An 18,097-nucleotide genomic window follows, 5' to 3' on the forward strand; every position below is an offset into this window, starting at 1 on the left:
CCCTGTACCAATGAAATAATGTCAGCTTCTGTCCCTATGGAAATTGTATTCTAGGGGGCAGCTAGGTAGCACAGTGGATAAAGCACCAGCTGGATTCAGGAGGTCCTGAGTTCAAATGTGGCCTCAGACACTTGACACTTACTAGCTGTGTGATCCTGGACAAGTCACTTAACCCCCATTGCCCTGAAAACAAGGGGGGGGGCGGGGAAGAAAACTAAATAGAAATTATATTCTAATACTTTGCTTAATGTAGTGGTGATTTATCTTACCTCGGTATGTTCTTTAGTTTTTCTAGTCTTTTATGCTGTTCAGAAGAGAAATGTTCCTCTGACCCATTATTTGTCACTGAGCATACATAGTGTACTGTTTATGACAAGGAAGTTATAAATTATTTATTGAGACTATAGTTCACTAGAACCGTGAAATGGATACCTATGTAAACACTAGAAATAACTTTTATATATCATTAGTAACTGTACTGAAGTCTAATGGCCTCTTCAAAGATCTACCTTATCTACCTCAAAATTTTGTCATCTTAGAACTGTGCGATTCCTTTTTTTTTCTTGTTTTGTTTCATTTTACTATCAGTATATATATATAGTTCTTAAATTTAACATGTAATTTTGAGGAATGGGAGAGGTGGAAGGTAGACACGATGTATTTTGAGGGTGGAAAACTTGCTTCAGATTGCTTCTAGCCAGAATATAAAACTATTCCCTGAAAGGAAGCAACTTGGGGGTTTGTGTTTTCTTTAAAAAAATAAAATGTTTTCATTAGGATCTTTTTCATTTTAAGTAATCTTATAGTTTCTTGTCTTACATAGGTCAGTCAACACATGCGATGGAAATGTTGAGTTCTTGTGCCATAGCCTTTTGCAAGTCTGCCAAAGCAGAATATGCAGTAGCTAAATCAATTCTGACCCTGGCTAAATGGATCCAAGCAGAATGGAAAGAAATTTCAGGACAATTGAAACAGGTATACAGAGCCCAACAGCAACAGAATTTCACAGGTCTTTCTACTTTGTCTAAAAACATACATACTTTGATTGCACTACCATCTGTCAATGCAATAGAAGAGGAATATCCCCGGATTGAGAGTGAATCTACAGGTATAATTCCTTTTTAATTTTTTAAAAAAATTAATGTTGAAGTTTTATCTAAAAATAAATTTAATTTATTTTTTGTTTGTTTTGTTTTGTGAGGCAATTGGGGTTAAGTGACTTGCCCAGGGTCACACAGCTAGTAAGTGTTAAGTGTCTGAGGCCGGATTTGAACTCAGGACCTCCTGACTCCAGGGCCGGTGCTCTATCCACTGCGCCATCTAGCTGCCCTGATAAATTTAATTGTTAAAATATTAACTGTTGAACTGTTATTTCAGATTTTTAAAATTATGACTAATAATGCTAGTAAATAAATATTTTAAGATTGTGTACAGTGATTTCTATTGCTTTCTGTTGCTAACACTTTTGTATTAAAATGTTTCTATGTGGAATTTATCCTGTTTTTGTTTTAAAGAGCTTTACTATATTCTTATGCAAATGACATTGTTTTAATATATCTGGAAGCTATTTTATATTAATGTTAACAAAAGGAACTTTTATGGGTATTTAACATTTGCTGTTTTTTCTTAATCTTGACAGTAAATATTGGAGTTGGAGAACCTGACTTCATATTGGGGCAGTTATATCACCTCTCTTCAGTCCAGGCTCCTGAAGTTGCCAAGTCTTGGGCAGCACTGGCTAGTTGGGCATACAGATGGGGCAGAAAGGTGGTTGATAATGCTAGGTATGTACACTTCAAATATTTAATTCAGGTGAAATTTATTGAGTATATTCCAAAATAAAGGTTTAGTGTATCATTATTAAATTTTAGGTAGATGGAATAATGATGTATTAATTTTTACAGTCAAGGAGAAGGTGTCCGTCTATTATCCAGAGAAAAGTCTGAGGTACAGAATCTACTTCCAGATAACATAGCTGATGAAGATAGAGAAAAAATATATGGTATTCTTGGTCAAGCTGTATGCCGACCAGCTGGAATTCAGGCAAGTAAAAAAAAAATTTAAGGGTTACTTTGGGGACTGGGGGGCGCTAAATCCAGGGCTGGTGCTTTATCCACTGTGCCACCTAGCTGCCCCCTAAGGATCACTTTTAATACATCTAGAGTGTTGTAGTTGCTTAATTTCCTTTTAAGGAAATTTGTTACAGACTGTTCTTAGTAAAACATGGTTTGAAGTTGTATGATTGTTCTGACTTAGAACTTTTGATTTTTAAAATAGCAGGATCCTACTTGTTTTAAAAGGATGCACACAGGGGGCAGCTAGATGGCACAGTGGATTATGCACCAGCCTTGGATTCAGGAGTACCTGAGTTCAAATCCAGCCTCAGACACTTGGCACTAGCTGTGTGACCCTGGGCAAGTCACTTAACCCTCATTGCCCTGTTTAAAATATATATATTAAATAAATAAATAAAAGGATGCACACAGCATCTGAGAAATCTAAAAGAATTGTTGGCTTAGGGTTATATTCATTAAGGGTGAATTAATTTGCCTCAGTTTCTTCATCTGCAAAAGGAGCAGGAGCAAGAAACAGCATACCACTCTGGTATTTGCCAAGAAAACCTCAAATAAGGTCATGAAGAGTCAGACAGGACTGAAAAACAACTGAACAACAAAAGTTGGTTTTAGAGTATACATGTGCATATTAAATTGCAGTAGTAACAAAATTAGTTTAACTTCTTTTGCAGTAAGAGATTTGTTGAGGCCATTCGACTCATGACTGTTTGGTAGAGGATAAAGCACTGAGTCAGAAGACCAGCATTCTAGTCTTGGCTCTGACCAACTAATTGTATGACTTTGTATAAGTAATTCCCTCTCTTTGTGCCTCAGTTTCCTTATTTGCAAAATGAAGTTAGATTAGATGATCTTTAGGTTCCCTTCTAGCTATACAACAGTCTATAATTGGTTTAACTACTGTGTTTTTCATTTTGAATTATGTTTCATGACACATTCTTTAGCCTAAGGAATATAGATAGTTTTGGCTTTAGTTCAGATTTCATGGTATCTAAAGTAGTATTACTGTAATTGGTTTGACGTAAATTCACAGTATTGTATACAGTCATTACTGTCTTAGCAGTGTTCATTTTTAATCTGATGAATCGATGGCATCTGGTTTTTCAGTTCTTGCAGGTAGTGTTTTGGTGAGTCAGCAGGATTTTCTTAAATTTCCCTTACTCTTTGCTGCATGTAGATATTACCACTCCCCTGGTTATTAGTGAGTATCGTTTTTAGAAAAGCCATATTTCCACCTTGGTCTGTAATGTTTTACTAAGAGTAGAATTATTTGGTACATGTTAAATTTATAGTACTTAAAGTTCTGCAAAGTATTATGCTTGCAGTTCTTGAAGGAAGGATGCACAAACAAAATTTCCCCCATTTTTATCAATAATTCCTACGTAATTACTACATGTGTAGTATTCATACATAACATTCATTCAGAAAATGTTTCTTAACTACCTACTGTCTGGTAGGCACTGGGATTCAAGCACAAAACAACCAACCAGTACTTTCAAGGATTTTATGTTTTATTGGGGAGTCCACGGTAACCCTTAATTGGATAAGTAAATGCACATTTGAGGAAGGAAAAAGCTCTAATAAGCAGGGGAATCAGGAAAGGCTTTCCATAGGAAATGGCCAGGATCCATTATTTCATTGAAATGAATGTTTTCTCCACTGACAAGAGGTTGCAACCCCTTCTCTTTTTTTTTAATGTATGAGGTATTTTATTTTTTCCGTTACATGTAAAGATAGTTCTCAACTTTTGTTTATACATGCTTTACAATTTCAGATTTTTCTCCCTCCTTCCCCTCCCTCCCCCCTCCCCCCTCCCCTAGACAGCAGGTAATCTGATATAGGTTATATCTATATATCTCTATACATATACATAGAGATATATATATACACACACACACACACACACACACACACACACATATATATATATATATATATACACATGATAACATTAATCCTATTTCTGCATTAATCCTGTTACAAGAGAAAGAATCAGAGCAGTGATGCAAAACCTCAAAATAGAAAAAAAAAAAACAACAGCACCCAAAACAAAAGAAATAATATGGTTCAATCAGCATCTATACTCCACAGTTCGTTCTTTTTTTTTCTTGGATTTGGAGATCCTCTTCTATCATGAGTTCCCTGGAACTCTTCTGTACCATTGCATTGGTGAGAAGAATATAGTCCATCACAGTAGGTCAACACTCAATGTTGATGATAACCCCTTCTCTTTTTTAATAAATAATTTCAGTTCTTGTTACTGAAAAAATTTCACCTGTTGGCATACTTTTGATTAGGATATGCATCTCATACAGACACAAATGCACATGTGCATGAAGGCACATACACATGCATGCATGTACTCACTTGCTCAAAGATTAAAAAAAAACTTATTAAAGTTTATCAAGTTATTTCCTTATAATAATAGTCCCATGGTGCAGCCACTTTTGTATGTACCTTACCCCCAACTCTGTGCTGCTCAAAAGTGTCAGCAAGAGGACTGGACACTAGATTTCCTTACTTAAAGTCCAGTGATCCTACACACACATTTTTGTGTGTTGCTTGTATCTCTGCACTCATATACATGTATATTTTAAAGACATACATTTCAATTTTCAGTTTTTGAGTTGAAAATGGTATTTTTTCTTGATTTGCATTTAGGATGAAGATATAACGCTTCAGATAACTGAGAGTGAAGACAATGAGGAAGATGATATGGTTGATGTCATCTGGCGCCAATTATTGGCAAGCTGTCCATGGCTTTCAGATCTAGATGAAAATGCAACAGAGGGACTAATTAAAGTGTGGCGAAAAATCGTAGATAGAATCTTTAGCCTCTACAAACTATCCTGTAGTGCATATTTTACTTTCCTTAAACTCAATGCTGGACAGGTATGAAGTATAATCATTCTTTTTGAAAAACCAAAGTTGCTTTCTTGGTGTACAGGAATAATGTTACAATTATCCCTTCCACATCACAAATTCCCCATCGTGGTTTATATCAGAGGTCAGCGTAAGAAATTAAACAGACATTTTGGGGGGATTTGTGGAAGCCACAGATGACACATAGAGACCAGTAGATGACACAGAAAATGCTTAACTCTGGAATGCATAAAGTATATGTGTAGTATTATATAATATCAATATATTTTATCTTTTAATACCATAATAATTTAGAATTCTTCTTTGGTACAAAGGGAAGGCCAAAAAATTTTATGTGGATTTTGCAGATTGTGGGGGCTCTGTGCTCCTAACCCCCCTAATGTGGAAGGGATAAGCATGTATTCTTTTTTTTTTTTTAACCTCTACATTCCCCTTTTCTCCTTCCCATTTTGTTGATTTTTTTTCTTTTAGATTCCTCTAGATGAAGATGATCCCAGATTGCATTTAAGTAATAGATCTGAACAGAGTACTGATGATGTCATTGTAATGGCAACATTAAGGTTATTGAGATTGCTTGTTAAACATGCTGGAGAACTTAGACAATATCTGGAACACGGCTTGGAAACAACACCTACTGCTCCATGGAGAGGTAATATTTGAAAGGAAGTTTTGTAAAAAACCAATAGTATTTTTTTGTTTTTGTTTTTGTTTTTAGTGAGGCAATTGGGGTTAAGTGACATGCCCAAGGTCACACAGCTAGTAAGTGTTAAGTGTCTGAAGCCGGATTTGAACTCAGGTACTCTTGACTCCAGGGCCAGTGCTCTACCCACTGCGCCACCTAGCTGTCCCTACAACAATTACTATTAATGGAATGTATAGGGAAGTACGGGCAGCTAGGTGCTACAGTGGATAGAGCATAGGGCCCAGGGTCAGGAAAACTCATCTTCCCGAGTTCAAATCTGGCCTCAGACACTTACTAGCTGTGTGACCCTCGGCAAGTCACTTCACCTGGTTTGTCTGCATAGGCTAGGCAGACATGGTAGCTTGCCATATGTATCAGACCTTTTTTAAAAATAATTTTTTAAATTCTGTATTTTAGCACCAAAAAGTGAACATTATTACCATATATGCAAGCAGGATATAAAGAATTTTATATGAAACATCGAATCTTCATTTCATTCTGCTTGCTTTGAAAGAAAAATAAATTTCACGTTTTACTTTCAAAACTGTCCACTTATTCTGTGTTGCTTTGTTTTCTTCTGTATATTTTTTTAAATGATTTAATGGGCCTTTTGGAGAGGAGGCACGTTGTTATTGCTAACTTACTCTCCCTTATACTACATCATCACATAACCCCTTTCAATTGCTTCAAAGTCCTATTCTGTTAAAGATCCATTTTTCCCCTCTGTAGGATTATACTTGGCTTACCAAGCAAATTATTCTTGGTTATAGGTTTCTATCTCTTGCCTTTCGGGATATTGTATTTCAAGATCTTTTGTTTATAATTAAAATTTCCAGGTCTTATGTGATCCTGACTGTAGTCCCTTGGTACTTAAACTGTTTCTTTCTGGATGCTTGCAGTATTATTTCTTTTCTATGAGAACTGTGGGTTTAGGTTGTGACATTCCTGGAATTTTTTTTTTAGAGTTTCTTTCTGAAGGTGATAGATGAATTCCTTTTATCTTTACTCTGCCCTCTGGTTCTAATATATTGGGAGGTTTTCATTTATGATTTTTTGATATGATTTTCAAGGAGTTCAATGATTCTTAAATTCACTCCTTGATTTTTTTTTTTAAATAAGCAATATCTTGCACTCTCTGCTATCTTTTCAGTCTTTGATTATGTTCTGATATTTCTTGCTGTCTTGTAAAGTCATTAATTCCTGTTTGGTGTATTTTAGATTTTAGGGAGTCCACTATTTGGATAAAATTTAATCACATTCTCTTCTGAGCTATTTATTCTTCCTGTTCTTTCCTTAAGAACTTTTTTTTCTAGGTATTCATTTAGTTCTTATTATTACAGAGTTATTTTTTCCTTCTGGGCTGGAATTTGCGTCATTTCCAAATTTACAATAATTTTTATTATGTTGATTTTCTTCAGTTTACCCAGTTCTCCAGTTTTGATTCCTGAATTCAGGCTTTGTGCAGGAACCAAGCTCTTCCCCTGCTGTGTTTTAGGGTATAGTGTTTGTCTCTGCTTGTTTTTACTTTAGGTCAAGTGGGTTCTTGCACTGCCCTCCAGCTCCCCCAAATTCAAAAAACTGGATCTTTAGTGTTGGGAGTCTCTGAATAGTTATACTGTCCTGCTCTTAATTGCCATACCTACCAGTTGTTCCTTTTGCCTTCCTATGTCAGTATGCCACTTTGGGATTTTGACCAGGTTGGAACTTTGTTAGAAGCTCTTTTGCTGCCTCTGGACAGAGCCTTAGAGCCTGTACAGTGCCTTTCTCGAGTCATTCATACAGTCACCTCTCTTAGTACCTTATTACCTGTACTATTAAAATATCTTCCTAATTATTCTCCCCGCCTTAAGTCTCTTCCTTCTCTAATATACAATTAACAAAGTTATTTTCTTCAAGTGTGTGTGTGACTATGTCATTCACCTACCCAGCAAACTCCAGTAACTCCCAATTGATTCTAGAACCAAATGTTGTGTTTTAATCTTGATCTTTTTTATTCCTACCTTTTTTGTCAGTTTTAGAATGTATACAATTATTAGTACAATAGTACTGGGGTTTTTTTTTTTTGGTGAGGCAATTGGGGGTAAGTGACTTGCCCAGGGTCACACAGCTAGTAAGTGTCAAGGATCTGAGGCTGGATTTGAACTCAGGTCCTCCTGAATCCAGGGCTGGTGCTCTATCCACTGCGCCACCTAGCTGCCCCTATCATAGTGGTATTTTTGGAGCTATCAATAAAACATCAAAATGTTTTATTGAAGTTTGGTGAACATTAGGTTGAACCTTGCCATGTATGACTGTTGGCTTAGTTTGGCAATAAGTTAGATACTTCTGCCACAGTGACAATTTCTCATGGCTTAAATCTTGACAAAAAATAGATTTATTTTAAAAAGAGAGAGAGAGAGATGATCATATTAAACACTTTCCTGACCTTTAAATTTTTTATTTGCATATTTTTAATAGAAACCTGTGATTTCATCAGTATAGGAAATTGCCCATTTTCTTACAGGCAACCCACTTTACCAATGCAGATTAATAACTGCAAGCAGTTAAGTCTTTTTTTTTTTTTTTTTTTAGTGAGGCAATTGGGGTTAAGTGACTTGCCCAGGATCACACAGCTAGTAAGTGTTAAGTCTCTGAGGCCAGATTTGAACTCAGGTCCTCCTGAATCCAGGGCCGGTGCTCTATCCACTGTGCCACCTAGCTGCCCCTCAAGCAGTTAAGTCTTGACACCTGAGGGTCATTGAGAGCTTAAGTGATTTGTCTTGGGTTACACAGCAAATTTTTGTCCCTGGGAGAACTTGAACCTAGGTCTTCCTAACTCCAACAACAGGTCTGTCCACTAATAAATTAAAGGGAAAAGCAAGTGTTCACTTTCCTGACACAGGTCTTATAAATGTCCATTAAGAAACTATCATAAGTATTGTTCAAAGTTAACAAAAACTGTTAAGAACTGTACTTGTCTCCTACTGGCTCACTGTTCCAGTCATGTATTCAGAAATGTGAAATTTTGTGTATACTTCAATGTATAACTGACTGTAATTTATATAATTATTTGATTCAAATTGGGGGAGGGGGGTTACCTTCAAGTTTCTTCCTTTTGCCTTTTGCAAATTTATTTATTAAAATTTATTATTCATTTATGTTTAGCATTCTCTTCTTTTTACATTTTGAGTTCCAGATTCTCTCCCTTCTATGCCTTCCCCCACTCACTGAAAAGGCAAACAATATATCAATTATACATGTGAAATAATGCTTCAGTTTGCACTCAAAGGTTATCAGTTCTCAGTCTGGGAGCGCATAGCAGTTTTTCATCATGAGTTCTTTAGAATTTTCTTAGAACATTATATTGATCAGAGTGGCCAAGTCTCACAGTTGATCATCATTACAACATTGGTGTTACTATGCACTGTGGTCTTTCAGTTCTTCTCACTTCATTTTGCATCTATGTCTTGCCATGTTTTTTCTGAAACCAACCCCCTCATCATATAGCACAGTGGTACTCTATCACACTCATATGCTACAACTTACTAAGCCAAACTGATGAACATCCCCTGGATTAAAATATTTGAATGGCATGAAATGGTTGTTTTTCTTGGTTTATTGAATATGTAGATTCACAGAGAAGGTTCAGCATTGATTACATGTAATAATTCCCATAAAACTGAGAATAATTCAAGCCCATTTGCTATTTTCCCCTGCCTTTGAGGAATTTGAAAGATCTTTACACCTAGTATGGGGGGGGGGGGGGATTTTTTAAAATTTCCTCACAGTTACTGAGGATGTTTCACTGTAAGAAGTGAGATCAAAAGAGCTGGAGCTAGGAGAGTGTACACAGTACCTACCAAGTCAAAGCCTTCACTTTATGGATGAAGCTTTAAAGGTGTAATGACTTACCCCATTTCAGTCAACAGAGCTAAGATTTGAACACTTGTCCTTTGACTCCAAATTCAGTTTTTTCTCTGTTGTACTGTGCTGCCTCCCAGCAAACTGACCATTTTGCTGATTGTTCTGATGGGTAGATGTTTCAGGTATTTTTTCTTCCAGAAAAAAAAAGTGGATTTAGAGCAATTTAAACAATTTATTCAAGCTTCTTTCTTCCTCTTTTTCCAAAGGTATTATTCCACAGCTGTTCTCCCGTTTAAACCACCCTGAAGTATATGTTCGCCAAAGTATTTGCAACCTCCTCTGCCGAGTGGCTCAAGACTCCCCTCACCTTATATTGTATCCTGCAATTGTGGGTACTATTTCACTTAGTACTGAATCCCAGTCTTCAGGTATGGAATATTAGAATGCTTTCTCCTTGAGTGAAACTAATTAAATCCATATTGTCCGAGTGATTGTAATTTTTGTTTATTATAATTTCATATTGTGTGAACATTCTATTATGTAGTTTGAAGCTTTATTAGTGGCTTTTATTGTAACTATGGTCTTTGCCATTTTATCATTTTTCTTATCTTGGATTTTAATACAAGTTATTCTAATTTGGAATACATTAATTTTTTAATGCTAGCTAGTACAAAGAAATGAAATTGACTGAGAATGGGTTAGCTTGAATCTTGTTTTTAAGGTTTGATTTTTTTTGGGGGGGGTGAGGCAATTGGGGTTAAGTGACTTGCCCAGGGTCACACAGCTAGTAAGTGTTAAGTGTCTGAGGCCGGATTTGAACTCAGGTACTCCTGAATTCAGGGCCAGTGCTTTATCCACTGCGCCACCTAGCCGCCCCAAGGTTTGATTTTTAATGGTTCTTTTTCTCAGTTTTGTTTAGTATTATATGCACATGGGAGAAGTATTTTCATAATTATATGTTGTCTTCATTCTAGGGAACAAACTTCCTTCTGCAATTCCTACCTTGCTGGGCAATATTCAAGGTGAAGAATTATTGGGTGCTGAATGTGAGGGAGGAAGTCCCCCAGCTTCTCAAGATAGTAACAAGGATGAGCCTAAAAATGGCTTAAATGAAGATCAGGCTATGATGCAAGATTGTTACAGCAAAATTGTAGATAAACTATCTTCAGCAAACCCAACAATGGTGTTACAGGTGAAGGATTTCGTTTTTTGTTTTTAAACTGAAGTGCGTTTTTCTCAAGACTAAAATATGCCTTTAAAAGTATTCTGGAAATCATATTTGAAGAAAAAATCTTACTGCATAACTTAACTTCGCATTTTATTAAACTATTTGAAATTTGAATTTCAAGATTTTTTAATCCTTAAAATTAAAAATTACTCATAGTGTTGTTCAGTAATCTTAATATTGTGGAATCACTAATTCGGAATGGTGTGATTTAAAATAAAAATCAGACTCTTAAGAATTATGCCATATATATTCTAAAAATAAGCACATTGTGATGTTTATATAGGTCCAAATGCTAGTAGCAGAGCTTCGCAGGGTTACTGTTCTTTGGGATGAGCTATGGTTAGGAGTTCTACTACAACAACACATGTATGTCTTGAGACGGATTCAACAACTAGAGGATGAAGTGAAGAGAGTCCAGAACAACAACACCTTACGAAAGTATGTTTTCACAGATACTTTGTATGCAAAGAATAAATCCATGCTTCATATAATTTTTTCTTAGATCTTAACCTTTTGACCCAGTAGCATCCATCTAAAGAATTTTTACATTAAACTTTTAATAATATTGAAATCAGAATTTTTAAAAAGTGTACATTGTTTCTGTTTTAATTTCTGATGTGTATAATAGAAATTTAATCAAGAAAATTTGGGGAAGACATGGATATTCTTCTACTTTTGCTTTAATATCTACTTTCCATAAGTTGCAATTTAGCTGATTTTCTTTCTGGTAACTTTTAAGTAGAGCTCTACTCACATGACAGTATTAGTTTCATTTTTCAGTAGTTCTGTGGCATCAGGTACTACTTAATAGTAAGTTCTATGTATATAGAATTATTTAAAGAAATAAGCTATTTTTGCATATAATCTTTCCATATTAATAATATATAATAACTTATGTGAAATGTAATTTTTTTTTCCAACAACTTAATCCAAAAATAAATTTGAAGGCAATTGCCATAGGCACGGAGGCAGTTGTGAATGAAAGAGGCAGATCTGGGGGGCGGGCTTGGAAAAAAAGACAAACTGAAAGGCAGTCATTTCTATCCATCTACATTGATGACAAAACCATACAGCACCAATTTATGTAACATACTTAGAAAAAACTAATAGCCAAGCCATTATGTAATCTTCATGTAGTAGAATTTTTTTCCTCTTACATTAGAATTTTCTAGGTATCCATTACATGAGTTTATGTTTGTAGTGTATTTCTAGATTTTAGTGTTTTATTTCTGTGTTAAGTGTCTCCTGTTTGTGATTCATAAATCTAGAAATTTATGTGTGCATGTATGTGTGTATTGTATTGCATTGATGTAATTATATATGTATGGACTACATATATAATTACATCATATACTTTAAACAGCCAAAAAATAAAATTTTCTTTTTGTTAGAGAGGAAAAAATTGCTATCATGCGTGAGAAGCACACGGCTTTGATGAAACCCATTGTATTTGCATTGGAACACGTACGGAGCATCACAGCAGCTCCTGCAGAAACTCCTCATGAAAAATGGTTTCAAGACAACTATGGTGATGCAATTGAAAATGCCCTAGAAAAATTGAAGAATCCATCAAATCCTGCAAAGCCTGGAAGCAGTTGGATCCCTTTTAAAGAGGTAATGGGGGGGGGGGGCGGCTAGGTGGTGCAGTGGATAGAGCACTGGCCCTGGATTCAGGAGGACCTGAGTTCAAATCTGGCCTCAGACACTTGACACTTATTAGCTGTGTGACCCTGGGCAAGTCACTTAACCCTCATTGCCCTACCAAAAAAAAAAAGGTAATAATCAGAGGTGATGATGATCTGATCTAAGACTGCTTGCAAGGCAGTTCAAAAAAGAAAATGTTCTTTAAAGATGGTGGTGTTTTGGTATTGTTTTTTTCTTTTTCTCTCTCTTTTTTTTTTTTTTTTTAAGTGAGGCAGTTGGGGTTAAGTGACTTTCCCAGGGTCACACAGCTAGTAAGTGTTAAGTGTCTGAGGCCGGATTTGAACTCAGGTCCTCCTGACTCCAGGGCCGGTGCTCTATCCACTGTGCCATCTAGCTACCCCGTTTTTTTCTTTTTTTCAAAGTTCCTTGACTCTCCCTTCTGGAAGTGTGATCACCTTTGGCAAAAGTGGTGTAAGGCTGTCCATTATAGGTTGTTGTGGGGTTGTTTTGTTTTTGTTTTTGTTTTTTTTTTAGTGAGGCAATTGGGGTTAAGTGACTTGCCCAGGGTCACACAGCTAGTTAAGTGTTAAGTGTCTGAGGCCGGATTTGAACTCAGGAACTCCTGACTCCAGGGCCGGTGCTCTATCCACTGCGCCACCTAGCTGCCCCTGTTGTGGGTTTTTTGTTTGGGGGGGGGGCAGGGGGGGTTGTGACAAACTGTAGTTTCCTTCATTGATGTTAGAACCTGCTCCATAAATTATTTAGCATTCACCCTGCGCTACTGGTCCATGGTGACAGATAACCCAAAGATGATGAGGTAGTATCACTCTCAGTTGATTGTTAAATGTAAAGTTCCCAAGCTCAGTATTCTTTGCCTTTTACCAAATACCAGTCATCTTCTCTTCTATTACAGGGGGAAAATTATAAAAGGAGAGTGTTTGATTCTTTATATAATTAATGTACTTTTTTTAAGCGAATGTGTTTATAATAACAAAAAGGCAAACAACCTGATAGCAATTTATTAGCATTGGAAATAAAACTATTGGACTTTTAAATTGTTTTTATAAATTATAGAAATAATTCAGAATGACTAAATTAGGAAAGATGGCATACTAAAATATATTAATAGTTATCTACAACTTCCCCCATATATTTGTCAGATGTGGTTTTTAAAAGGAGCAACATTACAAATTAGTCATGTGAAATAGATTTTGAACCCTAGATCTGCTACTTCTTTTTCCCCTTGTAATTATTAAGGGATTTTTTAAAATGTCATTTGATTGTTAATATTTATTTAACTCTTAGAATTGAAGCTTGTATGCTAAAGTAAATGTGAATAAGTAAGCATTATCGAAAGCATTGAACTTTAGGAATTTTTGTTGTTGATTTTTAATTTTAAATATAGGTGATGCTAAGTTTACAGCAGAGAGCACAGAAACGTGCTAGTTACATCTTACGACTTGAAGAAATTAGTCCTTGGTTGGCTGCCATGACTAACACTGAAATTGCCCTTCCCGGAGAAGTGTCCGCCAGAGATACAGTTACAATTCACAGTGTTGGTGGTACCATCACAATCTTGCCTACTAAAACCAAACCAAAGAAACTTCTCTTTCTAGGTTCAGATGGGAAGAACTATCCTTATCTTTTCAAAGGTATGATCTTAACTCCTTACACCCTTCCCCCACTTAAAAAATAAGCATTATTTTTTCCTTTTATAAAGAAATAATCCCTTCATGTTTGAAACTAGTGTTTAAAATATATTGGCTAAAAATGCGTTTATCTTTTAAAATAAATTTCAGATGTGGTGCCCTATTAGTTGCTTTTTATGTAAGCTGTAGTGACTTTTAATTTATTCTTTAAAAATTTAGAACATTCATTATTAGCCAGGACTGACTAATTGACTGATGTCAAGAAATGGATTGTAGTCTGTGGCCTCAGGAAATTAAGATGTTTTCATTACTTGGGTTCCTTTCACCAAAGGGTTATAGAAGTAGAAAATTTAGAGAATAGTTAATAGTTTGGTTATTTTCAATCACTTCATTCCTGGCACTGCAAATAGGATTGGCCTACAAAGCCATTCTTATTATAACTGTGGTTCTGTCTCTATTGCTAAGAATTAATAAAGATACAGAGAGTTACCTGCTGAAAATGTTTACTTCCACAGAGCAACCCGATATCTCCCTTTTATTTAGCCATATATTCTGAATATGCTATGTTTTATTTTTAATTGTAGGGTTGGAAGATTTGCACCTAGATGAGAGAATTATGCAATTCTTGTCTATTGTGAATACTATGTTTGCTACAATTAATCGTCAAGAGACACCTCGTTTCCATGCTAGACATTATTCTGTAACACCACTAGGAACCAGGTCAGGTCTCATCCAGTGGGTAGATGGAGCCACACCTTTGTTTGGTCTTTACAAACGATGGCAACAACGAGAAGCTGCCTTACAAGCACAAAAGGTAGGTATTTTTATTATTTCGTGAGTTCAAAATGCATATTTATATCTGTTTGTCTATTGAAACACACACATATATATGTACCAATGATTTTTTTTCAAGATCAAAACTTAAACTGTGGATTGTGACCCTATATGGAGTCACATAACTGATTGTGGGAATCATAAAAAATTTGGCAATAGTAAAAGGTTATGTATACCAATTTTATATACCTACATACCCAGGGTCATGTAAAAATTTCTCAGGCAAAAAGGGTCACAAGTGGAAAAAGTTTAAGAAGCCCTGTTTTAGATCATACTCTTTTCTACTTAACAAATGTATAAGTACCTAATGTGTTTTGTGAGGTGCTGAAAATATACCAGTTGGTAGGATGTGAGACTACATTAGTAAGAGTAAAGATGTAGTTTAATGAAAATCTGATTTTTATGATAAGCAGTGGAAGTGTTAACACTTTAAATTTACCTTAAAACTTAAAAAAAAAAATTGTCTACCTACTATATAATATTGAGCCATTGATTATATGATGTTAAAAATATAAAAAAGGGGACGGCTGGGTGGCGCAGTGGATGAAGCACCGGCCCTGGATTCAGGAGTACCTGAGTTCGGATCCAGCCTCAGACACTTGACACTTACCAGCTGTGTGACCCTGGGCAAGTCACTTAACCCCCATCGCCCCGCAAAAAAACAAAACAAAACAAAAAACAAAACACAAAAAATATAAAAAGGAATACGAAAGTGTTTGTGCATTGGTGTTTTTAATAATGTACATTTTATATTCACTACTCCATGCTGCCAGGAAGATCTCAGTTCAAACCGCCTCTGACACAGTTAGCTTTGTGAACTAGGCAAGTCACTTCTCTCTCAGTGCTCTAGGCCAGTGGTGTCAATCTCAAATAAAAAGGGGATATATAAGGATCCCTGCAGGCTGCATGTTAACTTAGTTTTCAAATGTGATGTTATATATTGAATCGTTGTGTAGTTTGTTAAATATTTCTTGATTGTATTTTAATCTGGTTCATCTGCACTTGGGAGTGTGGTTGGCCAGGTGTTTGACACCTCTGCTCTAGGCAACTCTCTAGCACTATAAGTGACAGAGAATGTGCCATTGTGCATTACTAGAAACAAGAAGCTTCCTTCCTGGGAGTTTCCTATCTCTATCATTGTCTTCTATTAAGTTAAATTCACAGGTTTGATTTGTTGAGAAAACCTTGACAGAAAAGAATATGAGATTATGGTAAAGAATTTTTTTTTTAAGTAAGAGACAGGCAAATAGAAAAGAATCCTTATAAATTAAATCTGAAAGAAAAAGTAATAGTACACAAATGATGTCTCCACTAAAGATGCAATGCTAGGGTTAAAGGGGAGATAGGGCCATAAGGAAGATGATTAAGCTATTTGGTACATCAAAAATTAATCTGGGGGCAGCTAGGTGGCACAGTGGATAGAGCACCGGCCCTGGATTCAGGAGGACCTGAGTTCAAATTCGGCCTCAGACACTTGACACTTGCTAGCTATGTGACCCTGGGCAAGTCACTTAACCCTCATTGCCCCACCCCCCCCCCAATTTTTTTTTTTTTTTGAACGAATGAATTGGGCTTTTTAACAATTCTTTACTTTAAATTTGTGGTTCTAAAAGCCATTTCTGTTTCCCCTCTAAGTTCTTGGTTTTTTAAAAGGTGTTGCAAACCATCAGCTAACAATGAATACTAGCTGACATTGAAATAACTTTAAGGTATGCTTAAAAAGCTATAAAATATTTTACAAATTTTTCTTATTTGACCATAACAATAATGTGAAGGAGGTTCTCTAAGCATTATCTCCATTTTATAGGTGAAGGAAACTGAAATTTGGAGAGTTTAAGTGATTTGCCCAAAGTCACATAGCTATAAGATGCAGTTCAAACTCAGGTCTCTTCTGGCCACTGAATATAGCATTCTTCTGACTATCCTCTGCTACCTCTCACTTATTTCCTTATTAATGTTTTTATTTGCAAAAGTATAATAATAAACTATTGCAAGTAAGTTTTAAAATTTTTTTGAAATTATGTTTTTTAAAAAATAATTATTGCCTTTTACTTTTACATCATTTTCAATCCTTTTCATGCCCAGAGAACCCTTGTTTGTAACAAAAACTTTAAAAGAAAGGAGAAATAAACATTTCAGCAAAGCTAGCAGACCTATCAGTTCTGACAATTCTGACATTCTGACAATCACACTTTTGTTGGAAATAAAATTGCAGTGTTTTTTTTTTTTTTTAAACAGGCCCAAGATTCTTACCAAACTCCTCAAAATCCTGGAATAGTGCCCCGACCAAGTGAACTTTATTACAGTAAAATTGGACCTGCCTTAAAAGCTGTTGGACTTAGTCTCGATGTCTCTCGTCGTGATTGGCCTCTTAATGTGATGAAGGCTGTGTTAGAAGAGCTAATGGAGGCAACACCACCAAACCTTCTGGCTAAGGAGCTCTGGTCATCTTGTACTACCCCTGATGAATGGTGGAGAGTGACACAGGTATGGCTTGTGTAAAATAAAGCATGGGGCTTTGATGGTTGAAAGTAGCATAATAAAGACCTGACTTTAAAATGCATAATGTTTTAGCTCTAATTGTAGCTCTTAACTAGGGATATAACTAGGATATAAGGAAGAAAGATCAAGTAGTTTTAAGTGAGACTTGAATTGGGGGAAGCAAACCCCAAAAAATAGAAATAGGAAGAAAAGTAAACGAGAGAAGGACGGGCCATCTATGAGTGAGAGAGTGGAGTTACAGTTTTTATATTGGTTTCAAAGCATTATTTTCATGTTTGAAAAATGATTGCTAGTGATGTGTAAATTCTTTTTTATTTTTTAGTCCTATGCAAGATCTACTGCAGTCATGTCTATGGTTGGATACATAATTGGCCTTGGAGATAGACATCTGGATAATGTTCTTATAGATATGACTACAGGAGAAGTTGTTCACATAGATTATAATGTTTGCTTTGAAAAAGGTAAAATAGAATTGGATTTTTGTATATTCATAAAATGACTTCACCTGAAGTGAGGAGGAAGTCTAAAATAAGAACAAAAATATCTTGTTGTTTAGGTAAAAGCCTTAGAGTTCCTGAAAAAGTACCTTTCCGCATGACACATAACATTGAGACAGCCCTTGGGGTGACTGGAGTAGAAGGAGTTTTCAGACTTTCTTGTGAGCAGGTATGTTTCCCCTTTTTTGGAGTGTATTTTAACAAAGCAATCAAGCATATCTATTATTCTTGCCTGCAAAACAAGACTTTATTTTTGTAAGGAA

General features: G+C 35.7%; 1 protein-coding gene across 3 annotated transcripts in view; it reads left to right on the plus strand.

The window, feature by feature from the left end:
* The window catches only part of SMG1 (SMG1 nonsense mediated mRNA decay associated PI3K related kinase), a 115,799-nt gene that overhangs the window by 69,435 nt on the left and 28,267 nt on the right, over nt 1-18,097 (plus strand). For all 3 annotated transcript variants that reach the window (XM_043977406.1, XM_043977411.1, XM_043977418.1), the window contains 14 exons: nt 824-1,108; nt 1,640-1,784; nt 1,905-2,043; nt 4,734-4,964; nt 5,427-5,604; nt 9,747-9,908; nt 10,455-10,672; nt 10,992-11,146; nt 12,100-12,322; nt 13,758-14,004; nt 14,586-14,815; nt 17,074-17,322; nt 17,660-17,798; nt 17,894-18,003. In XM_043977406.1, coding sequence (XP_043833341.1) covers nt 824-1,108; nt 1,640-1,784; nt 1,905-2,043; nt 4,734-4,964; nt 5,427-5,604; nt 9,747-9,908; nt 10,455-10,672; nt 10,992-11,146; nt 12,100-12,322; nt 13,758-14,004; nt 14,586-14,815; nt 17,074-17,322; nt 17,660-17,798; nt 17,894-18,003 — 2,711 coding nt within the window. The remainder of the gene's footprint in view (nt 1-823; nt 1,109-1,639; nt 1,785-1,904; nt 2,044-4,733; nt 4,965-5,426; nt 5,605-9,746; nt 9,909-10,454; nt 10,673-10,991; nt 11,147-12,099; nt 12,323-13,757; nt 14,005-14,585; nt 14,816-17,073; nt 17,323-17,659; nt 17,799-17,893; nt 18,004-18,097) is intronic.

Source organism: Dromiciops gliroides, chromosome 1 (genome assembly GCF_019393635.1).
Source record: "Dromiciops gliroides isolate mDroGli1 chromosome 1, mDroGli1.pri, whole genome shotgun sequence".
In the NCBI taxonomy this organism is placed as follows: domain Eukaryota; kingdom Metazoa; phylum Chordata; class Mammalia; order Microbiotheria; family Microbiotheriidae; genus Dromiciops; species Dromiciops gliroides.